This window comes from Scomber scombrus, chromosome 10 (assembly GCF_963691925.1).
Source record: "Scomber scombrus chromosome 10, fScoSco1.1, whole genome shotgun sequence".
In the NCBI taxonomy this organism is placed as follows: domain Eukaryota; kingdom Metazoa; phylum Chordata; class Actinopteri; order Scombriformes; family Scombridae; genus Scomber; species Scomber scombrus.
Window position 1 is genome coordinate 25537307 of NC_084979.1, and position 25065 is coordinate 25562371.

The window sequence follows — 25065 nt, forward strand, 5'->3', positions numbered from 1 at the left end:
CACAATTCCTAACAGTCAGCTGAGTAATTATAAGACAATATAATATTTAGGGAACCATTAGCAGCCAATTTTATTGATAAGCTTCTTCTTTTTTTTTTTTTAAATCTTGCAACTATAGCTCAATTCTATACTTGCTAATTAAAAAGATCAACGCTTGTAGTGTGTGTAATATAATACAATAATATAGAGTATAACATTGATAGAATACAATTAATTGGAGAAATGCTGCAGTGCTTTAATTACTAATTACTCAAAGACCTTTAAAGACATTTTAGAACATTTGTCGTGTTTTAAATGCACAGATGGACACAATGAGGTTCATTTGTGGATATAAAAGGTTTTATAAAACATACTAATTTTGCAAAATGGACAAATTAAGAGTTTGACCATTTTGCAAAATGAGCACTTTCATATTTTACTTTTTGCTGACAATACTTATGCAGCTTACTTTTACTTAAGTAAGATTTTGAATGCAGGGATTTTACTTTATGTAATCGAGTATTTTTCCATTGTGGTATTGATACTTTTACTTAAGTATCTGAGTACGTCCTCCACCACTGAAAGTCAGGTACTGTGACAAACAACACATGACTGTAATTTAAAAAAAGTTATGTTATATAGTTTTTGACAAAGAGCCACATGATGCAGGTCACTTTTTCCTCAGTGATCGCCAGTTTTGCCACATAGAGCAGCTCTCAGACAGACTTCCTGTGGTCGTTATTTTTCCACTTACATGACCTAAGAAAAAAAAAATCCCTTTGCTGGCAACATAGAGCAGTGGTTCTAACTTTTTTCATGTCAAAGAACCCTAAACTGACACAAATTAGACCATTGACCCCAATTTGATAAGAGCTTGTTCCAGGGTCCCCTATTTGATAAGATTTTTGCATTTACATGTTTTATTACAGAGAGAGTATGCAACTCATGACCAACACAGTCATACATATGGTTATAAATACTTGGGGCTTTGGCTGGATCCTAAACTCTCTTTCAAGGTCCATGTAGAAAAAACTATTAAGCAAACTAAAAGTAAAATTAGGATTTCTGTAGATAAACAAATCTTATTTCTCTTGTGTTAGTCGCAAAACAATAGTGCAATGTACAATCTTGCCTTTGCTTGATTATGGTGATATTGTATACATGCATGCCCCTCCCTCCACCTTAAAGCCTGTTGATTTTGTATATAATAGTGCACTTTGCTTTAGTACAGGTGATACATTTCGTACTCACTACTGCCTACTCTACGAAAAGGTGTGTTGGTTTGCCTTGACAGACAGAAGGGAGCCGCATATGCTGTTTATCTAAAAAACCTTATTGGAAAAACTGCCCAGTTACCTTTGCTCATTAATTCAAACATAACACCTATGATGTCAGGTCTCAGGATGTTTTAACTTTATCTGTACCTCTTGTACACACAGCACTTGGTAAACAAGGTTTCAAATATTTTGCTGCACACAAATTGAATAAGTTCCAGGAGATTTTAAAACTGGATGGTCTTATTTCATTAAAACTTTTTTACAAGGTTGTACTTTCTGTTGTGCAAACTGTGTATTGTTATAGGTCCTATGTGTAAATTTCTTGTACACAGGCGTCTCTTGAAAAATAGATTCCCATCTCAATGAGACTACCTGTTTAAATAAAGGATTACATAAATAAATAAATAAATAAATTCTGTCATTATGGAATGATAAAATAAATGATTCCTCTTTTTCTTTTTTTGCTGGATACCCCCTGAAACCCCCTCAAATAGAGCTGGACCCCACTTTGATTTTATTTTGAAAGTTGTGACCGGAAGTCAAGCTTTTTTCTTCTTCTTGATTACCATTTATTTTTTTTCCCCCTTTTGATTGTGACAGATCGATAGCTAATTGGTAACCTTGTATGCTTTAACTAATATTTATCAATCGCTTTGTTGTTGCCTTTTTAAAGCTGTTTGTGAGTACAGTACGCTACAGTGCTTTTATTTTGAAAAACGCTATGTCTGCTTTGACGCAGCAGCGTGGTGACGCAGGAGCCCGATTACGCGGCTGCTGATTGGCTAGCGGCGAAATTTGAAATGCAACGCGCTCAGGATGCGGACAAAGGTGCAACACAGTGGTCACTGAAAAAAGACAGAAAGAACAGGAAATAGGCAGTTTGCTAAACTTTACCGAGAGGGGTTTTAACTATCCAACATTTCTCCAGAACAGAGGTAAGTGTTGTTGGTTATTTTCTCAGGTGTGATATAGAAATACTGAAGTTAATAGTAGCCGTCAACGTCAGATCCAACGAAGCGCTTACCGCCTTGTTATTTTTCAAGCATATGGATTATTGACTTTGAGTGTGTGTACTGTTTTTCCCCGGAGAAGCTGTAAAATACAAACTAAATAATCTGTTTTATCAGATGAAAGTTGGGAATATTTATCAGTAATAGAGCTGCAACTAACAATTATGTTCAATATCGACTATTTTCTTGATTCATCCAATAACTAAGTGGATTAGTCCAGAAAAATGGTAAAAATATGACTATCACTGTTTCCCAAAGCCAATTATACAGCATCAAATAACTTCCATTGTCCGGATTGTCAGTCCACAACCTAAAAATATTAAGTTTATCATCACAGAAGACTAAAAGGAAGCAGAAAATATCCACATTTGAGAAGCTGCAATCAAGGAAATTGTATATTTGCTTCTTAAAATTTTTTTTATTAAATTTATATAATAATAATGATAGTGATAAGAGATAATAGATGTTATTTGTCATTCAGATTATACACTATACATTGCACATCCAGACGAAATTGTGAAGCAATGGCTCAAAATAGTACAGAATATTTAAAAAGTGCTGATATTAAAAATAATAAAACTGGGGAAATTAAAAAAATATATAATTAATTTCAACCTGTGGGTACAGTTGGGGATGTTTTTAGGAATATTTTAAGGTATTGTTTTCATTGCAGTTACAATACTAGTCAAAAGTTTGGACACATCCTCCCATTCACTCAAATCTTTTGGCTGGTTCTGTAAATTTATACATGGCTTCCTGTTAACATTTGCCAGATGTCTCAATTTAGATGCACTCAGAAGCAACAACACAACAAACTTGTAAGTTATTATCATCATCATCATTATTAATATTATTATTGTTATTTCCTTTCAGGGTCTGAACCTACAGAACATCATGGAGACGGCTGTGCTAAACCTCCTGGGCTTATATGATAAGCTGAGGATGCAAGCTGACGTTCTTAACGAGAACATTGAACCCAGTGAGTAGTTTATGGTTCTTTATGTTATCTTTACTGTCCATCATTTGAAACAGTTGTATTAAGTCCCTATACAAATACCAGCCACATAACTATGTCCTTTTTTATCTTTCTCAGACTTCATTCAGATGGCACAAAACTTTGATGACTGCCGTCGCAAATGGCTGACGACAGAGCATGAACTTGAGTCTTGCAAAGAGGTTCTCACCAAAGCCGAAACGGAGAGGGGATCGTTGGAGGTCAAACTGAAACATGCTCGCAATCAAGTCGACGTGGAGATCCGGCGCAGACAAAAGGCTGAGGCTGATTGTGAGAAGTTGGTATGTCGGATGCAAATATCAACCCTTGTTTGCTTACATATCTTTATATATTCTCCTCTTGTTAGTTCATCATCTGGTTCAGGTAGTTTCTTATTTGTGCTTTTCCGTTTTTATAATGCAGGACCGTCAAATTCAGTTGATAAGGGACCTTCTGACCACTGAGGGATCATCAAACAGCATCCAGCTGAGTGCAGAGCAGCGCTCAGCTCTGGCCTTCCTGAACACAAACTGTCAGGCATCAACCAACATGAATACCAGCCGAAGGTAAGAAAGTCTCATGCAGTCATGTAGTGTAGACATGTTTCTATATTATAACCAGCCTTATCAGTGCTGCATCTCATACAGTAGCTGTTGGTTGAGCCACATGGTACAATACAGACTGCAGTAGTCCTGGTGGTTGACCCTGTGGGGGTGGGGGGGGTTCATTTGCACGTGGGAACATCTGACACTTAGGCCTGAGATGCAATTCAAGATTGTTTTCACAAGCGGGAGTAATTCCATCTGCATCCATTTAATCATTCTAAATCTTTCAACTGCATTTCCATGTAGATTAAAAAAAACAAAAAAAAACTTAATTAATCAAATAAATTCTACATGAGGGAAACACTGCTGACGCTCTAACACACATTTTCTTCTGCTCCATACAGACTGATGACAATCGATGAGTCCGCCTCCATCCTGTCCGATATCAGCTATGATAAAACTGATGACTCTCTTGTAAGTACCTCGATTTTCAGTTTGTTTGAATTCAAACTTGTACTCAACAAACAGGAATTTAAAAGAGTTTCCTTTTCACTGTGATTTATTTTTTTAAATTTTTTCAAATGAAACTCTGGTGTGCTTGATCTGTAACAGGATTGGGACTCCTCCACTGTGAGGACGGTGCGACTCAAGAAACGAGAAAAAAGGGTATGTTGAGTACTCGTGCACTTTTTCCTCTATCACACATTTAATTTTGAATGTAAAACTTCATTTTCAGTGTAGGTTTAGATGTCAATGTCTTTCTGTCTGGATTTCAGCGCTCCTCCAGAAACCATATCGATGGTCCTCCGATGGCCTCCAAAAGGGTTCGATCAACAGGCAGAACTTCAGATAGGGTGAGAAATCTTTACTCCGGACTGAATATCTTCATCACTTTGTCATGAAATCTGAAATATGTTGTGATATAGGTAACTAAAAGCTGATGGAACCAGTTTTAAGACTTATTGTTGGGGTCTGACATGGTTATATATGGTTTCTTTCTGACAGGGAAATGAGACTCTTATGACAAAGACCACAGTGACTGTGCCTGTGAATGGAGGACCTATTGAGGCCGTTTCTACCATTGAGACTGTTCCCTATTGGACTCGTAGCAGGAGAAAGACGGGTGAGACTGAAAAATCTATTGAGCACTAAAAGACTAATTTTCTCTCAGCCTGTTGGAGATAATTATATAGTGCTCAAAATCAGTGAGGAAACGTTATCACTCTGTCCCAGATTAATCTGTTAATATCAGATGAAATGTAATCAAGTGCATGTGGCCGTTATGAAATGATGGCATTATGATAAACGTTTAAGTCGCGCTGGAGGAACTGAAAAATATCGACTCTTGACAAATTATCAGTCACAAAAATCAGTCTGCCGTTACTCAATTACCCAGATACCATCAGGACCCTGTTGTGATGTAGATAAACATCTAATCACAACTTAATTAAAAGGAAATTGTGCTCATCTGCATATTCATCACAAAGAAAGTTCTGACTATTTTTATGAGTTTCTTGTGTCTGAATGTACTTGTGCTGCAACAGTGATTCAACTGTATATTTTCCTCATAACTGCAGAATACTCCTGGTATATAACACACAGGTGTCGTCTTTTTTCTTTCTTATTTTTTTTTATCTCTCCTGTTCAGCTACCATGGAGTGGGACTCTGAATCTGTCAGGTCTGAGGATATCTTCAAGCAGCCTGGCAACCCTGTGGGAGAGAGACAAGCTGAGCCGAGGACTCCACAGAACCATGGAGGAGTCCGTCATCACGAGTTTGTCTCTAAAACTGTAAGAATGTCACTCCTGTGAGAACTGAGTGAATTAAAGAAGGAAATATCATTTTATTTTGGATCCAGGTTCTGGTTTCTGGTATTCTGGTTATTTTATAGCCTTATTTTTCCATTATGCCAATAGTTGTGTAAAGTAGGAGGCTCAGAAAAAGATGATTATCGTCAGGGGCAACAGTCAAAACGCATAGGAAGAAAGGCCATGAAACTTCAGTCCTCCTAAAGGTTTATTTTCAGCACATCAGAGGTACGGCACTAGTGGAGCAATAACAAAAAAACAACCCACATGGGCAAGAAGTAAAGTAAAGATTAAGACCCTAACCCTTTTTTCTGCTGCCCCATCTAAAGGTGAAAGAAAACGAGTGAGAGGGAGTGTAGTCCTTAAATAAGGGTTGAGTGGACCAGGTGAACTTTATCAGGACAGTTAGGGGGTGAAAACACAAGAGCCAATTAGTGAGGAGGAAAGGAAAAAAGGAAGACAGGAAAAGAAAGTGGAATCGATAAGAGAGAACAGGGTCTTCTGTTGTTTGTTTGTCCATCACCTGGTTTCTGTATCACAGTTTAATTTCTTAACTTTTTTAACCGGTGTACTTTTATGGACTTATTTTAATGCCTTATTGAAAGATATGAAACTGCCTCTCATCATTATGTGTGCAGTGTATTTACTACTCGAGTTATGTCCAAAAACCAAGTTCAGTTTTTTGTTTTAGTTAAACATAAATGTGAATGCTGACCCACTATCTTGTCTTTTACAGGTCATTAAGCCTGAATCCTGCGTACCCTGCGGAAAGAGGATCAAGTTTGGCAAGATTTCTCTGAAGTGCCGTGACTGCAAAGTGGTCTCGCACCCAGAGTGTCGTGAGCGTTGCCCTCTGCCATGCATTCCCAACATGGGTGGCACACCCGTGAAAATCGGGGAGGTGTGTAACATTTTATTAGATTTTTCACACCTGATTTTTCTCTTGATGTGCAGATACATGTGTTTAGTTTTCTTTCTTTACCACAGTGCTGACAGTTCACTCCATTTCTTATTTGTTTCCAGGGCGTGCTTACGGACTACGTCCCCGACACGTCCCCCATGATCCCTCCTCTCGTGGTCCACTGTATCAGTGAGATTGATCAAAGGGGGCTGCATGAAGTGAGTTCCTGTCCTAATGTGACACTTAACTGTCCTTTACATCACAGTTGTTATCTTTAATTTCTTCCCCTTAAGCTGAGACAGAGCTGTAACTAAGATTTAACAATTTGTTCCTGGGGGGATTAAATTATAATTAAGCCATGGAAGGGCTCCAAATCTATTTAAAATGAGTTAACTATGGCTGCTTGCTGTGTCGCTGTCTCCTCTCTGTCGTTGTTTTGTTGCTGTTTCGCATTCTCACTTTCCACTTACGCCGTTTCTTCTGAGAAAATATCCTAGCTTCATGGCCCAAACCTGACAAAGACTTGTGATTTTTTTATTTATTATAAAAATATTTTTGGGGGGATATTTTTGCCATTATTTGAAAGTAGCTGGCATAGAGGCCGAAAGATAGAACCTAAATGAATAGTTTGACATCCTGCAAATTATACTTATCTGCTTTCTTCTGGAGTATGAAGCCAGAGCTAAGCGAGCTACTTCTTAGTGACCAGTGACCGAGCACAGTGACGTCTCAAAGCGCAATGAAAAAAAAAGAAATCCAACAATGTATAGTGAATAATTGCATTTTCCCTTTTTAGGCTGGACTGTACCGCTTGTCCGGTTCCGATCGCACAGTGAAGGAGCTGAAGGAGAAGTTTCTCCGTAGCAAAACCATTCCTGTGCTCAGCAAGGTGGACGATATCCACGCCATCACCGGCCTCCTCAAGGACTTCCTGAGGAACCTCAAGGAGCCTCTTCTCACCTTCCGCCTCAACCGTGCCTTCATGGACGCAGCCGGTATGTGTGTGTGACTAAATAGAATACATTTATAGCTTTATATTTTCATTCTGGGACTCCACTAGAGTAACTTTGCATTAATTATAGTAAAAAAAAAATCCTTATTTATCTCATACTTAGTTCAGCCTCTGTTTCTTAACAGGCTGTTTTAGCTCCTTTCTCTTTTAACGCCCTCTTCCCATCGAACCTACTCTGTTCTGATTGGCCAGTGTCTGAAAGCTTTCTGAGTGGCAGCACATATCAGTCATGTTAAGTTACTGCTGATGAAAACCCAACATTTAGTGCTTTTGCCGCTTCATATTAGAAGCTTTTAAATGACTAAGTAACGGGTGAGACTTTTATTGTGAAGAATTCATAGTAAATGAAAAAGTCATCGTTGCAGAATTAGCAGAGATTTGTCAGTGTAGGTGTTGTTCAGGAGAAACCAGTCGACACTACAGTATGTGGAGATATTTTGAGCTCTTTGTTCAGCAGATCAGTTAGAAATAATGCAGGGAGGAATAGTGCAAGCAGAGAGAGCCTCATTGATGACGATGTCGGATGAAGAGCTGCGGACGCCCAGCATGACTTCAACAGGTAGACTACTTATTTAACTTTGCCGTGCTGCATAATGAAAAACACTGACAGCGTGCCAGCTCAACCACAGGTCTCCTGGCACGGCTTGGCACAACTAGCCCCGCCCAAAACAACGGAAAAATGCCATAATGTTAGCGAACGAGAGCAGCTGACCAACACACTGCAGCACATCTGGGCGCACTGTTCCTAGAGCAGATGACCATATAAAGAAATCCTTCACAAGGCGTCAGCTTTTCTCAAAAATGCAAAAAAACATAGGAAACCTTTTTGCACATATTTTACTTACATTTACACGCATTATAGCCTCCTTATTTGAAACTTTGGTTACGTTCAATATAAACATCTGACATAATAACTACACATATATGGCTGAAAATAAGTAACATTATAATAGGTTCCCTTTTAAATAACTCCAACCTGTGTAATGGCAGAAGCTTCCCCAACAGACCCATCAAATGCAGATTTCAAAAGTGCCTCTACTTTGTTTTCGCAATTTTCTTCAGAGCAGTGTTGGAAACCTCAGATGGGAAGTAACCTGGAACAAAAAGAGAGAGATTGATCTTTCAGTTTGTTCTCCTGTTCTTAAGTATTTGTTGTCGGAGTCTGATGCATTTTTCTTTTCCAGTTGTTAAGAAATCCACACAACCTCAAAGTTTTGTCCCAGCTGACAAATTTGTTTCCTTTGTTCTCTCTCAGAGGTTTCAGATGACGACAACAGCATCGCTCTGATGTACCAAACCATCGCTGACCTGCCGCAGCCAAACAGAGACACGCTGGCTTTCTTGATGCTCCATCTTCAGAGGTTAGCGGCGACTCTTTCTGAGTATAATACTAATAAAACTAATAGAGCTATGCATGTCACGACACGGCTCATTAACAAGTATTCACTGAATTTGTAACAGAAATATGCTAATCATCCAAACAGCGTTGGGATATGCTGATTAACTCTCTCGATCTTTTCTGAATTTTGTTGTAACATCTTGATTTAATTGTATTAAGGAGGAATGGAAGCAGGAATGTGCACCCAGCATCTCAACTGTGTCTAATTTCCTGATTTTAGAAAAGACAATTTGTTTTCAACTTGTTTTCTTGGAGAAACTGATTTTATTTCCATAATGATGGATATCTTTTTTTACATATATATCAAAGAGACTGAAAAATCTAATCTGAATCTAATGAAATCTTTCAGAGTTGCGGAGAGTCTGGACACTAGGATGGACATCAGTAACCTGGCTCGGGTCTTTGGTCCGACTATCGTGGGTCACACAGTTCCCAACCCTGACCCCATGACGATCCTGCAGGACACCAAACGACAACCTAAGGTACACCTGAATGATTGATCGTGTATACTTGTATAACATGTTTCTTTAATTCTCAGACATATAATTCACCTCTTCACAAAACTTTAAAGTCATAATTCGTTAAGGTTTCAAACATGGTTGATTTGGTGATTCCTTCACAGTATAAGCTACAGTGTGTGGGACCTGCTGACATGCTTTTAAATGTGAGCTGACTAATTAATGAACACACTGAGGCTGATGTCAATGAGATAAAAAATTACCAACAGTAACAACAGATTATATGCATCCTTTCATGTGAATCCCTCATGTGTAAGAAGGAATAGGCAGGATCCACAACTAACAGGGAAAAGAGATAATCACAGAATGTAAATAAGATGTAAATTGACCCTTTTTTTTTTAAAGATATATTTTTTGGCTTTTTTGCCTTTTATTTAGATAGTAACTTGGCAGAGAAGCCGACAGGAAATAGGGAGAGAGAAAGGGACGCTGCGGTTAGGTGGCGTGCGCTCTGACCAATCGACCACCAGGGTGCTCCAATTGACCCTTTAAAAAAAAAAAAATTAATTCCTCCAAAGTCGTCACTACAAATATGAGTCTGGATTTAAGCTCAAACTTGATTGGATGGCAGAGGCAAATAACCTCGAGGCTGTATTTATAGCTCTTAATGTCCTGTGATACTACTTAAAAGCCAGATATGTCATTTCCCTCAGTGCCGTCAACCTCTGTTGTTGTCCGAAAACTATTACATGCTCCTCATATTAAGGCTTTTTTCAGTATCCCCTCTTAATTAGAGGGGATAGTGTGTAATTTTGTGTATCAGCTGCACAACAATTTTAGAAAGTTGTAAAATATTTCCATTTTTTGTATATTCTGGGTCACATGAAGATAAGTCCTGAAGTTTTTAATGTTTTTTTCTTCTCTCAAATGTAAAAAAAATGGGTCAAATTAGACCTTGAACAATATGTAAGGGGTTAAAAACATGTCAGTGAGTCACACTGCTGCACTGGGTGACAGAGTTTCTTAGAGTTTGGGAATGTGAGTTTGTTTAGAAACGGCTCCAACGACTAATAACAGCGACCATGTTTAGCTTGCCATGAGTGCGCCATGGCGTGTTGCGGAATGTAGTTCAGTTTCTGCTTTTCTTATCTCGCACTACAAATCACAACCTCTTTACTCTATTTTAAAGTGATTTACAATGTAGATTAATGGTCTGTGGTCGCAGTATCAAGCCAAAAAACGATTTATTTAAACTGTACTGTATAATACTGAACTGTCACTAAAGGTGGACATCACTAAAAAGCTCATAACTGTATATTACACTTAAGAAAATGATGATGATTTGTATGATGTTTTAGTAATCCCCCCTCTGTCTTGCCCATGGCGTCTTCATAAGCAGTTTGCTACTGTGGGAAGAGGATGAGGCAACACACTGAAATGTCCCCGATCCTTTTTTCATTTTTTGTGTGCATTTCTTTACTAATCCCTTTATGTTCAGGTTGTGGAGCGTCTGTTGGCTCTGCCTGGGGATTACTGGGGCCAGTTTGTGATGGCAGAGACCGAGCATCCGAACTTGGATCATCTGATCATCGAGAACGCAAACTGCTACGCCACCCCCGAGAGAAGTACGTGCTCAGTAAACTTTAGATTTTGTGTGTGTGTGTTGTTCTGCAGTGCTCGTACCAGTCTGTGCACACTTGAGGTCGTAATTATGACTGTTTATGATCTGTTGCAGTGAGCATGCTGGGACCTCTGACTACTCCCGAGCACCAGCTCACTAAAACCCCCTCCTCCAGCTCCCTGTCTCAGCGCATGAAGTCCTCCCTGACACCCAGGTAAAAACAAACACAAGCACAGTCCTCTCCTGCACTGCTCTAACTGTTTTTATATATAATCATAATCATTATTTGGCTCTGATATTTACTGAAAAGCTGTAACATTTGTAAAATGTACAGAATAGCTGACTCCTTCACACATCTTGGTTGCGGTTAATCGACTGTACAGGATCTCATTATCCTTCATGACTCCCTTTTTATTGACTGACTCCTAATTCCATTAAATGTCTTTTTGCAGATTTGGGAGCAAGAGCAAATCGTCCGCATCAGTCGGCATGTCTCGCCAAGGGAAATTCTTTGCATCTCCACTCCTAAAATAATCCAAAGCAGCTACACTTCATCCTTCTTTTTTTTCTTTTTTTTATTAAAACCACAATAACGGACGAGCAAAGCGTTATTTTTCCGCAAAAATACACACCATGGTACTGCTTTGACCATAACTACAAACGCCTCCATCTTAGTCTTCCTCCATGTACTTATAATCGTTTTAATATTTCGCATTGGTAAGATTGTATTTTGATAATTTTCTATGTTAAAAGATCATTATTTTGAACCAAATAATACGTTTTCTTATCCATGGCGCACTACTGTGTGTGTCTTTAGAGCTGATATTTTTGCTTAATGTTTAACACGACGTTCTCATTTCAACTCTTGACAATCGAGAATGTATTTAATCTTTTTAGAGGATTTTGCGCATAGGTGAAAATATTACTGTACATGCACAGTTCTTTTGTGTTGTGGTGCTTCTAAATGTAATCATTTCTCTTGTTTTTCAACTCATGTGTCACTCAGAAGTTGAAGAGCAGATTTTTTGGCATTTCATTTTAGGCTGTAATTGTGAATGTATAAGTGCTTGTAAAAATTATGTTTTTAGTTTTGATGTTTTGTATTTGATTTGTATTTTCTATTTGATTTTGTCTTTATTTCCCCCTCCTACCAGAGAATTGTGTTGTAAATGTTTATAATCCTTTTTATTCTTTAACTACAAACAGTCGTTTTAAGACCTTTCACATCACGTAGATCTCTAAATTATCATCTACAAGCGTGACTCGTAGGTGGTACAGTTTGTGAAAGGGGGGACGAATATTCTTCACTGTCCCTTGTGTTTTTTTACAGTATAACGTGCACTGCCAGTGACCATCAGGAACATTGTCCAGTGGTTTATGTCAGGGCTGTAATCCCGGCTCTTTCAGATAATTTTGCTCCTTCTGTGTTTATTGCACTGTGTAATGTTTGTACTGTGGGAGGTTACTCATGAGCAGTTCCGTGCAAAAAGGCAATTACTTTGTAAAAATTAGCCAGTCCAGTTACCCGTGGCATTATTACATTAACTCTTGGCACAAATTTTGTACACAAACACACACTCTCTAAAGTTCATGTAACTTATAAAATACATTTCTAGCATTTACAGAAAGTGTCTGGTTTCTTTTTGTTAAACGTTGTGTTGTTTCCTAACTCTCTGAATCCCGAGTTGAAGGTTGAAAGGGGATGAGAAACACGTGGCTTAATATTGCCAGTGGTTAAAAGATTAGTATTACTATCGGTCGATCTAGAAATGCTAAATCAAAGGCAATTATATTTGATATAGATTCTTGAAGATGTTTCGCCTGTCATCCAAAAAGCTTTTAAAATGTTATCTCTATTTAACATCTTAAATGTTCGTTCACACCTTGAGTGGTTGAGGTCACATGTGGGTCATTAGTTAACCCAGCTGCTGTGAGATTTGCCAGAATAATGAGTCATTGTGCGAATTAGTTTTTAAACTGCCTGTGAGGATCTCAAGATAGCACTGTAAATGGTGTGTCATCATGTGGAGAGATGGGTGTTACAGTTTGACACAGATGGCCTCCTTCACTCTGCCTTTAAAACCACCACTTTAAAAGCCTTTGACACGACTCAGCAGCTCACATGATTGAGAATCTTAACAGACGTCTTTCCTAAAGAGAAAATCCCCATCTGTAAGATTTAGGGACTTAAAGGTAGCTTTTAAGGTTCAATCCTGTCACTCCAGTAAAATGTACTTATTTGTCTTAGACATAATGATAATTTGTGAAAACCAGTAATGAAACATTTATTTAAAAGAGTACTTTGAGTGACACCATTCATTTTAAAATAGCTGAGTTCATAGCACTCAAAAGTCCAACTAAAATTAGATTTCATGTTTTTTCTGCTACATCAAACATCTGCTCTGTATGTCCTCATTTAACAGGAAAAAAGGGAAGACATTATAATCTTTGGTTTCATTTTGATGCCCATATTTCTGCATTAATTCAACAAAAATAGTTATTCATGTATGTAGAAGGAAAACTTCACATTCAGCAAATCAAATCTTGCACAAAGCAATAACGTTGCTTCTTATCTTAAGCAGACTAGACCGTTATATGCTGAGCCTGATCGCATCCTGATACACAAGGAGACACAGACTCTGAATGACCCACATTATCTTCCCTGCTAAAGTCTCCTTATCTTACTTAAAAACATGAACATATGTCTTGTCCTGCACTGTAGCTTGTTGAATGAGCCTCTAGACAAACATTCACTGGTGAAAGGAGCACCACTAATGTCAGTTCGAAGGCTAGACAGCTAATTAGCTGCAGCCCATTAAACATCATGTAAATGTACGTGCAAATGTCATTTTGGTCCGACTATACTCTGGTGTGGTTCTTTCACACAACACTCTGAATGTCCATGACTTGAAGTTATAGTACAAATTTGTGGCTAAAAGGAGCATTTCTGATATTTTTTCTGAAGACCTTTTTAATAATGAAAACAATACATTCAAAAGACTTGAGAGTGTATTCTGCCTTTGTGTGAGGTAATTATTGGTACATGAAAGTTTAAATATGACATATGTTTAAACATCAACATTTAGGGAATGGCCAGAGAAGAGGAGTGTTTTTGATGTAGTCCTGGAAGCCTGGATCAGATCCCCATTTCTTCATGGCCTGCTTCTCCAGGATGGGGATGCCGCTCACGTAACGTAGCAAGAACCAAACGAAGAGAGGTGACGCCACGCTCAGGTACTGGTGACCCTGCATTACCGAGGAGGCTGAGAGCCACAGACCTGACCACTGCATGATCTCTCCCAAATAGTTCGGGTGTCTGCTGTAAGCCCACAGTCCGCTCTGGATGAATTTTCCCTGGAGACACACACAAGTAAAATGGGCAGTACAGTTATTACACTCTGATGCAGTTTGACGAGGCAAATCATGAAGTCGGTTAACTTACTGCATTATCTGGGTCACGCTTGAAAAGCAATTTCTGCTGGTCAGCAATAGCCTCAGTGGCAAAGCCAAGGCCCCATATAGCCCAGCCAACATAGTCACTCGTTCCCAGAGGCACATCTCGCTTCTCACTGTTAAGCATGAGGGTGGGCAGGAGGGTCATAAATACCCACACAGCTGAAAGAAATAGGAAAAAAAATGAATCATCTTCAACCAACCTTGACTTTATACTGCACACACTGAATGCAATAAACTTACTTTTAATTCCAACAGCTCCTACTTAGAATAAATGCATATAAAGAGCTATAACCAGACAGTGATTTACACAGGAGCCTTTAAAAGAGTTGGTCAAGGACTATGGTAATGAGTGAATAAGGCGTTTACATCACTTCCAAGTACCTTGAATAGTCCAATATACAAAGAAAGTCCCTGGGCTGTCTCTGACATTGTTGAACCTGCGATCATGACCGTCCTTCAAGATCCGCATGAAGAGGAATGTCCCCAGCCTGCAGGACAAAAAACACGGTTAACACCCGCTCACATTAACCAAGGCATTATTCATTAACTTGCCTTTTAACGTTTTACATTCATTAGTTGCTCCTCTGACCTCGCCAAGGACCCGTCATGACTGAACTGACACAAAAAACTCTGTGGGTTTTAATGCAACTAGTAGATAAAGGAGGAATCTCTGCATGCCTCTGCTGGAGTTTTAGGTGACTGTGGTGGGGGGTTAAACTGAGGGGTCAAATGCTGCCAGTTTACCTGAGTCCCCATGCTGTCACCAGCCCTGTCTGCACATTCTGGCGGACATGCTTGGCTCCTCCCCAGATCCGACTCAGGTGGGCGAGCAGTATAAAAGTGCCAGATCCTAAAAAAAAACAAAAAAACACACACACAAGACAGAGAGAGAGAGAGTGTGACAAAACCTGCAGACTCAGGGTGGTTAGGACACGGGCAGGGCGGATGGCGGGTGGCTTTACTTTGTCACAGTAAGGCGTGTTCAATAAATCTTCTACCCAGGTTACTGCAGACAATTGGTTCCAAAGTTCAAGGGTAAGATACAGACGGAAGCGCCGTAGACTGTTGCACCACAAGAGGACGAGTGACAGAGGAGCGTCAGTGTGATTCACTTGTGAAATTATACAAGAAGTAAAGTCATCGATTTTGACAGGTAAGCTACGCTGTTTTGCATGCAACAAATGATTTAATAATTTACTGAATTCAGGTCTAGAGGCACCTAATTTATCTTAAAACTATAACTTCCTCTTTTGCCGCTTTTTACTGCTCAGAAGTCGCAGAAATGTTAAATAAAACTTGTTGAATGTTACGCAAAATGGTGGAAAAGTGAACAAAAATGTGAAATTTAAGAATGAATTTTGATCATACAGTAATTCGTATTAAATCGCTTTCTACTACGGTAGCTATTAATGACATGACCTATTTATTTTTTTTACTACTGTCAAGGTGGTTTCAATTAGAGGTGAAGTAGTTTTTTAACCTTGAAAAAGTGAGACTAGATACCGACAAAGATGCGTTACGATTGCCAGCGTATCAGTGAAATCCCTACTGTGGTGTTGGTGGTTGGGGGTCACTTTTTGACAGGGGCCCCCAATAACCCCATTTTGCCCTCTACGCCCCTGCTGAAACAAACCCATTGAAGTTAAAGCTTTAAGCTGATTGGATGTTTGCTGCTTGTTAATCTGAAGGAGGAGCTTTCAGGCTGTTTCACAACAAATCTGTTTTAGATAACACAGGTTTTGTAATGATGACCCTTCACTCTTTAATAGCAGGGCAAAAACTCATTGTTTTCAATGAACCACAAAGCTCACTTTTAGTTAATATTACTGAAAAAGCTTAAATATGATTCGCCTTGTGTGTAGATTTGAGTTTACACCAATTATTTGAGCTAAATAACAAACCAACCTGCAAAACTAATCAACACATGGCAGCTGATAGCAATTCACAAAGGGTTTTAAATTATTATCAGCCAAGTTTCCCCCAGTTTTTACCTGCCAAATCGTAGAACTTCTCAGTTTTGAAGGCTGCAGCCACAGCCCAGCCGGCCCACTGGATGCCCAGGTCTGTAGCTGCACATTTGGCCAGAGTGCTGCCCATGATCGCGTCCTGCAGGTCGACGAGTACCTCCGGGATGTGAAAGTTTGTCATAGGACCACTCCCCCGACACTCACACAATCATAAACTGTTTGGTGAAAGTCCACCGCTGCCATACTACTAGATGGGAGTGGCTTCACCTTGCAAGGGACGCTGGGTATTGTAGTAAATTAGTGTGTCAAGAGAGTCATTGAAAAGCAAGGGTGGACAAATTCAAATCTATAAATCAAAAATCTATAAATCTCCTCCACCTTTTGAACTTTTTGTCATTAAATTTATACATTTTATTCTCTTTATTAAATGTGTTATTAATAAGAAATGTGCACAAATTGCCTGCTCCAAGATATCTTTAAAATGGATTTGAGTTAGATGTCTTACTTTTTTGTTAATTTATTTATTTGTTTAGGCCTACTGTTTCATTTTCATTTATTTATTATCATCATTTTATTACTTTATATTCTTTAAAAGTAACCACATCATTTATATCACCATTTTAATTTTAATTTATGACATGCCAAGGGTAACAGATGGGGTTAAAGTACTGGACTTTAATCATAATTATGGCCCACTTTTTTCCACTGCTACTTTCATTTCATATCATAAAGCATTTCAGAAGGAAGGGATTTTATTCCATTACAATTACCTGAGCTATTCTAGTTAGGCTACTAGTTACTTTACAAATATAATTTTACATATAACTTAATGTTCTGAGGAAAATGAATGTGTGCTCACACTGAAACAGCTTTAAGTTTCAGTTTAGAGGACAGGTTCACAATTTTTTTTTACAATCAGGTGGGCATACTCATCATATATCATTAGATTTAAATACTCTAATGAAGGTAGTTTTTAAGGTATGAGATTTTGGGCATCCACTTAATAGACAATGCTTGGGAAAAGGTTCCCCTCCCCTCCCAGGAGTTTACTTGATCCCTTAGCGATCAACACTTGAGCCAAGATAACCTGATTCTGCTGTTTGACACTGTGGTAAAGTGGGGGAAACTATCTTTTTAACCAAATTACACACATTTACTTTATTCCACATGATCTCCTTTTGATAACTAATTCAATAGCTAATGTAATATGTAATATGTTTACCCCTGAAACTGTTTGCAGCCCCCTGCAGAGGCCCGACCACCACTTTGAAAACCTCTGATCTAATGACAAACCCAAATAGAGTCATACAATATACATAAAAATACATTTATACTGTTTTATTTATTATATTTGTACAATATAAGTAATATACACACTTTACTGTAAAATTATAGTGCAATGCTATGAAATATCTATAAAGAACAGATAGAAAAAGTGTTATGCAGCATATAATATAAAAGTACAATAATAGTGGTATATGTGTATGCCTTAATGTGCAACAAAAAAGTGGTCAATCTATTGATGTTGATGTGCACAAGTCACTATCTGGAGGCCAGATAGGTTGTAGAGGGTGGATCATTTTATTTAATATTCAGGACAAATGGGATTGTTTGTCTGAGCTGTACTTGACAATCATGGTGTAACAGGCCATTGTGTATAACAAGCTCTTTCGTCTCTGTTTACCTTAATCTCAGGAATAAACACAAAGACACAGAAAAATGGCAGAAAGCTCATCTCAAAAAGGAAACTCTGGCGTCTTTGCTAAAAAAGTCCAAAGACGGCTGAGCAGAGGCAAAGAAAAGGTAATACTCTGCAAATCCTTTTTTTTTTTTTTTTATTACAGGAGAAGAAGATATTATCTCTTTATTGCTGTCACTTTGAGATATGTACTCCTTTTATTCTGTAGGTGCTGCAAAGGCTGGGGAAGAGTGTGGAGTCCAAAGATGACGAATTTGAACATTTGTGCCAAAATTTTAGTGACCAGCAGGTAACCTTTCCCAGGCTTAATTAACAACATAAAGTACGGTGTCACTTGTGTGTGTGTTTGTGTGTGTGTGTGTGTGTGTGTGTGTGTGTGTGTGTGTGTGTGTGTTTATTTGAACAGTAAATCAGATTTAAAGATTTGAAGAACTGATAAAGATTTACAGTAAACACTTTTTAAAAAATGACTTTCAGTTCAAAGTAAACACCCTTCTAATGCTGCTTCAACAAATTTAATGTGTGGAAACACTGTGATGATTTATATAATAAGTGACTCATCATGCAAACCTCCTGTCTGTTTGCAGAGTGATGGGAACCGAATACACAAGGACCTGAGGAACTACATTAATGCAGTGAGAGGTGAGACATCCTTTCAGCTTGTAGATGCTGCACAACTATAGACTGTAGTGTGGTTTTTGTAGGTCACATATAAACATTTCTGCTTTTTACAGACATGCGTGAAGCTTCCAGACGCCTCTCCCAGTCTTTGTTTGATGTTTATGAATCCGACTGGGCCGGAGAGGAAGACTTGGGACCCATTGTAGAGGTAAAATCTGATGTGATCATCCAGTTTAAAATGCAGAGCAGCTGCAGCTTTACCACTGCTCATTTTTGTTTAACAAGTATAAAAGCAGAGAAGATTCATACATTGCCAGGGGACCAAAAAAAAACCCTTTCTTCTCCTTCTCTTCGTACATAATTAATGCAATATTTATGCTGTGCCTTTTAATAAGGGGGAGGACCTCCTGTGGAATGACTACGAGGTGAAGCTATTAGACCAGGCCGTACGAACCATGGAGTCTTATGTGAGCCAATTCCCAGATGTCAGGGTAAGGCGAGAGACAGTTAAGTGTGCAAGCAAACAGCATGCAGACAGACAAAAGGCCTGAGAGCAAACATGCAAAAACCAACAAAGGCGTGCATATTGTTCACACACTCATACATACACACACACACACTCTCACACAGATAATGCATCCGGATTTTCTGTCTTATCCAATCTGCAGGAGAAAGTTGCCAAGAGGGGAAGAAAGCTGGTCGATTATGACTCTGCCCGTCACCACCTGGAGGCACTGCAGACTGCTAAGAAGAAGGATGACGTCAAGATAAACAAGGTCATTAAATACGACTTGCTTCACTGTGGATTTAAACTGTCATTTGTTCAAAAAATACTCATGACAATGAATTTCTTTCACCCTTGCAGGCAGAGGAAGAATTGAATGCTGCCAAAGGTGTTTATGAAGGCATCAACAATGAGCTAAAAGATGAGCTCCCTGTGCTTCATGACAGGTCTGATAGGATATTTTCTGTTACCGCATCATAAGTGTGAATATACACATTTCTCACCTTTTGCCTTTTTTTTAGCCGCATCGGATGTTATGTGTCAGTCTTCTCATCCGTGTCAAATTTAAGAGACATCTTCTATAAGGAAATGAGCACGGTATGTTTTGCTCTGTGTTGGCTGAGCAGCTTCATTCAGTTGGCACACATTATTCAATTTTAAAAGTGGGTTTTTGTTTTTGTTTTTTTCCTCCTGTTTTAGCTCAACGACAATCTGCAAAATGTGATGACTGAGCTGCAGGCCCAGCATCCAGACAAAGTGTTTTCTCTGAAGGAACTGCAACGGTTAGTTTCCTCTCTTTAGCTTTGGATTTGGAAGTCATTTTATCTTAATGGTTGGCAATTTAAAGACATACGTTGCCGCAAAATTATGTCATTTACTCAAGACGGTTAAAGCTCCACTAAATTTCACAGATCACAAAACACTGTATTTTAACTCCTACAGTCTCTTCTCAGTCTTCTCCCAAAGTATTGATTATAACACGGTTTATTTTTTCCCCAACTCTTAAAAAGGCATTTGATGTCAATATTCCAAATGTTTTGCAGCTGAATAGTTGCATTGCAGCTTCAAAGCTCCAATATTTACTATATCATTTGTTATATTCTTCCCACTGGCAATGCCTTAGTAGTTGTACACCCTGCAGCTCTGACAAACTGTGTTCCAGTGAATTTGCTTCTATTCTGGGTTTAACTATCCCTTTTATGAGTTCATGTCTCTGTTCAGGAAATGAAGCTAAACATCCAAATCATCCCACTGCTTTTTGTCTGATATTACACTTGCTGAATTTTTCAGGTATGGCTCCCTGAAGAGACGAACTCTGTCCCCTAAGTTATTGAAAGCGGGCTTCTCAGAGTTTCACAGGAGCTTCAGTCCTTTAAGCGTCCAGAGATTTAGTTTCCGCTCCCCGGACAAACCTCGTTTTGGCACGCTATCCAGAGATGGCAGCACCCGTGTATCCTCCCCAAGATCCTCGACCAGGGATGCGGATGCAGAGTTGAGCCACAGTGAGACGGCTGGAAGCGAGCTGAAGCCAGAGGAAGGCACCAGTCATGTGGATGAGGAGAAGGGCCTGAAAAATGAAGAGTCTGAGCCTCCTGCAGAGTCTGATAATGAGAGAAGTGCTGAGAAAGCTGCAGAGAGTGGGAGCAGGCCTGAACTGAAAAACTCCTCTGATTCAGGGAGTTTGGATCTCAAGCAGCCTGCAGTCGACAACGGCCCGCTGCACATTGAAGAAAGTGAGGACACTCCCAAACCAAATGGACTGGATCATGGAGAAGTTTCTGGGTGTAACTCTGACGCTCAGGAGGTGGCCGTTCCTCAAAAGGTTTGTTTGGCACACAGCTGAAATGTGGTGATGCATGATTTTATGTCATGATTTTCCTGTATTTTTTTTTTTTTTTTTTTAATAATTTGTCCTCTTTTTTGTGGCCTATCTAGGAAGCTGCTGCAGACTCAAAAAGCACAGTGGTTTAAACTTCTTACAGTTTTAAAAAAAAGGTTTGTGCATTTTTAAAACTTCTTATCTTTCACATAATATATAATTCATCTTGTTGCTTTGATTCTTGATTGATTTTTTTTCTTAAATCTGCACCTGCTCCCATGTTGTTTTGAACAGGATGGCGCAGGAGAGATTGAAGACAACAGCTGCAAAAGAGAGAGAGAAAAAAAAATCTGTCTGCACTCAAGTCTCCAACTGTGGTGTCAGAGCTTCACTACTAGACTATGCATTGACTTGTTGCTGTTTCTTTTTAATGTATGTTTTATTAGAATTATTTGTACATACAGTATTAATTATAGACTAAACTTCATTTACAGATTCATTTTAACTATCTTTTAAAAAAGTATAAATACATTATGGCAGGGTGGCCTTTATATTCTTCACTGAGCAGGTACATTTTATAATTAGTGTAGTTATTTTATGTGCTTGATATTATTCAACATAAATGCACTAATAGGTTTACACTGTTTGAACACTTACTAACTACAGCGTGGTCTCTGTATGCAATTGTACTGTGTTGTGGTCTCAGTTTCAAAAGGAACTGAGCTACAAATCACTCTCACGCTGTTGTTTTAAATCAGTTTGTTTATTTCTTTATTTGTGAGGATCCCCATTATATGTGCCTTAAAGCACAGCTCGTCTTCCTGGGGTCTACATTTAAAATCATACATTAAAAATTTACAGACAACACAAATATAAGACATATATGACAGAATAACATTAATATGTATGAATGAAACTTACACTGCTAAAACAAAAACTACAAATCAGCATATGCATAACATCCTACAATCATGTTCCTATAGGAATTTGCTTATTTGCTTTTTTAAACATTGATTTCCGTGTTTAGTCAGTAACACTTAAAGGATTCCATGTTTTCATTGCTTTATATACCAATGTGTTTAAGGGAGCACGCTTGTCTGGTGGCATATGTATATGACTCTAAATCATGTTTTAATTGACTGTACTGGTATGGATTGAATGCATTTTGGACTGTAAAACTTTCAATGTTGAGACCAGAAGTGCAGCGATCAGCCTGTTTTCAAATTGTATCCAGCTGAGACATAAGAGCATGCTATTGATGAACCTTCTGGTGCCATTTCAGCTTCACATAAATTAATGATGATCACTTTTACTCACAAAATTGGAACCTGTGAAGCAGCTGCACACTGTAAAGATCTTTTTTTTAATCATGTTTGTACTTAAGCTTTTTCTATTTTCTCTACTGTCTATTTTAATTACTTGATTATATACACACATATATATATATATAAGGCTACAATATATAGCAATTATTGTGAAATATGTTCCCATTAAATAATAAAAATGCATTCAGTAAAAAGTACTTGTGTCAACAGCTGTGGTTGCTGCTCTGCCAACTGAGATTTAAAATGAGAAATGAGGCCTCACTCAGTCTAGATTTCACTGCTCTAAAAATCTCAGCAACATAACTTTGACCATGACTAAGAGCTAAAGTTTTGGGAATAGTGTGGCTGAGAGAGGTTAGTCTCTACTGGATCAGTATCATAAAACATAATGTGTGTTTTTAGTTGTGCTTCATTCATTGTAAGAAAAACACAAGAGGTGTGAACTTCCTGCAATTTAGTGATGGTCAACTGACCCAAAATGTTTCTCACTTCTTGAATTGTAGCAACACAAATGTTCATTATGTTGCTTCGTCAGACTGCACAGGTGACAGTGAAATACCTGCTTCCTTGTGAAATATCTTACTGAGTGTGTGACAGAGGTGTAAATGCTGACTAAGAACATCCAAACTAATTATGGATGACAGCTTTCAAGCTCATTTTAGCTTTGTGGTTTGGCAGAAATTTGAATAAGTGAACTCTTTCAAATCCTTTATTCTAACTGTCAAGACATCCGGATGTTTGTTCGGCTGTGACACCAGCTCTGTATTATCTGTCACACAGTTGGTTCAGAGCCAATATACTTGTGTAAAAGAGAGTGAGAGGACCGGCAGATATTATTTGTCCACAAAAACAGAATGAAAGGAGCTTATATGGCTCGACAAAGTCAATATACATTATATCCATGACATTTTCTTACTGTGTTTTTACACCCTACCAGACAAGCTTCTGCAGACTTCCTCATCACACATATGCTCCACCTTGTCTACACACAAGGATCAGTTTACTTGTCATCAGCCTGTGAAAACACCTTTGCCTTTCCAGTGGAGCTTTTGTAAACTCTGAGAGAATAACCCATATGGTGTTGTTAGAGTTATCATCTCGGCCTGGGCGTGGAGTTTGAAAGATGTTTGTTTTAATTTGGCACCACAAAGGCATATGCTGTTTTTTTTCTGACCCGAATCAAACAGCAATGTAAACAATACAGACTAAACACAGACAGTACTTTGCAGGGCTTGTTGTGGCTGAATCCAGATGGAAAAAGGTCTCCACCAACACTTAAATTGTAAATGAACTGCATTTATCTAGTGCCTTTCTAGCCTTTACAACCATTAAAAGTGATTTTACACTACCAGCCACGTTCACCCACTCACATACTTCATACGCTGATGGCAGAGGCTGGCATGCAAGGTGCCGAGGACCTCATCATTCACACACACTCACTCACCAGTGCAGCAGATGCTATGAAAAGTCAATAAATGCTGTGAAAAGATTGGATTAAAGTTGACCTGGTTGTGTTCAATTATCAGCTGGTAGAGATTTAACAACATATCAGTCACTTCTTATGTCACTTGTGCTCCATTTATTCATGTTTTTCTTGCTGCTGTGTAACAAGTAGCACACAGACGCAGACAAACAGCAGACACGTCATAGTAGGACAATCACTACATTTACAATGATATACATCACATTTACAGTGTCCCTGTAAGTCATAAAGCCAATGTTTTTTGCATATTCATAGATTCTGGAATTTTTTCCAGTGAGGAAGTAGATGTCTTTTTTCATGTCATGATAAGTTCACAAATTTTCAAATCTGTCGTAACCCTTACATAATGATCAGGGTTAAATTTGACCCATTTTTACACTTGACAGTTGTAAAATCAACCTACACACGTTTCTTTTAGCCAGACTTTTCCTAACGTGACTCACAGTATGCAAAAAATGTTTTTGTGCAGCTGATACACATCTTTATATATGCAAATATACAAGTTAAACCTGTGTTTATTAAAAGATATTCCAAAATCAGCATTCAAACATGTTGTTTTCATCATATTCTATCAAATGTTCTCCTGGACCATGACATAGTGATTGTGAAAGTCTTTCAAAACAAATATTTATCAATGAATGAAAACAAATGAATTGTTGTAGACTAATTATGAGTCAGAATATGAACAGTATGTGAGGGTTAAAATAATAATTAGGTGTCCAAATGAACATTGACATGTTTTGTTTTTGCTGTAATATTTCTTCCTGCTCAAAAAAAAAAAGTTCTTAAAGTTTATTTGAAGCTAATGTGAAGCTTCAGTAATCAAAATGTGTCAAATCAAGCCAACATCTTTTAAAGTCATCTTCCTCCGACAAACATACAACTGAATAATCAAGTAGAAAGTGTCAATATCAGTCAAAAATGTGCATCGTTTATTTTCACTTCACTCTGTTGTTTGACCTTCTCTGTGCAGAATGATGTATGTGGTGTGTTTGACATTTGAAGGCTGTTTTTATGTCTGTTGACTGAAAGTGGAAAGTTTCTCAGAGGTCACTGAAAAATCAGATTTGAAGGTGTCCCAACGAGCACGATGCATCACAGCTAGTTTGAATGCCAAGTGTAGACCATTATTCAACCTACACAAGTGTGGTATGGAAACTTGAAGCCTCCAGCGCCCAAACACTG

The 25065-nt window shown here is 38.4% G+C and overlaps 3 protein-coding genes across 3 annotated transcripts; 2 read left to right on the forward strand and 1 right to left on the reverse strand.

The window, feature by feature from the left end:
- Positions 1-2177: 2177 nt before the first annotated feature.
- On the forward strand, positions 2178-11788 carry racgap1 (Rac GTPase activating protein 1). Its single transcript, XM_062427386.1, has 17 exons — positions 2178-2191; positions 3140-3245; positions 3360-3562; positions 3684-3826; positions 4210-4279; positions 4418-4471; positions 4582-4659; positions 4811-4928; positions 5454-5596; positions 6351-6515; positions 6638-6733; positions 7312-7510; positions 8783-8888; positions 9276-9408; positions 10883-11009; positions 11120-11219; positions 11458-11788. The coding sequence occupies exons 2-17, from the start codon at positions 3161-3163 to the stop codon at positions 11537-11539; spliced, it is 1902 nt and encodes a 633-aa protein (XP_062283370.1). The 5' UTR covers positions 2178-2191; positions 3140-3160; the 3' UTR covers positions 11540-11788.
- A 2176-nt stretch (positions 11789-13964) lies between these two features.
- On the reverse strand, positions 13965-16609 carry si:ch211-210c8.6 (uncharacterized). The gene is made up of 5 exons (XM_062427148.1): positions 16453-16609; positions 15206-15311; positions 14843-14949; positions 14448-14620; positions 13965-14359 (listed from the first exon to the last, which is right to left on the reverse strand). Exons 1-5 carry the CDS (start codon positions 16607-16609, stop codon positions 14081-14083), a joined length of 822 nt encoding a protein of 273 aa, XP_062283132.1. The 3' UTR covers positions 13965-14080.
- bin2a (bridging integrator 2a) lies at positions 15320-21249 on the forward strand. The gene is made up of 12 exons (XM_062427319.1): positions 15320-15614; positions 18124-18231; positions 18336-18416; positions 18715-18769; positions 18862-18956; positions 19144-19239; positions 19417-19524; positions 19614-19699; positions 19775-19850; positions 19953-20035; positions 20544-21075; positions 21189-21249. The coding sequence occupies exons 2-12, from the start codon at positions 18148-18150 to the stop codon at positions 21222-21224; spliced, it is 1332 nt and encodes a 443-aa protein (XP_062283303.1). The 5' UTR covers positions 15320-15614; positions 18124-18147; the 3' UTR covers positions 21225-21249.
- The last annotated feature ends 3816 nt before the right edge of the window (positions 21250-25065 follow it).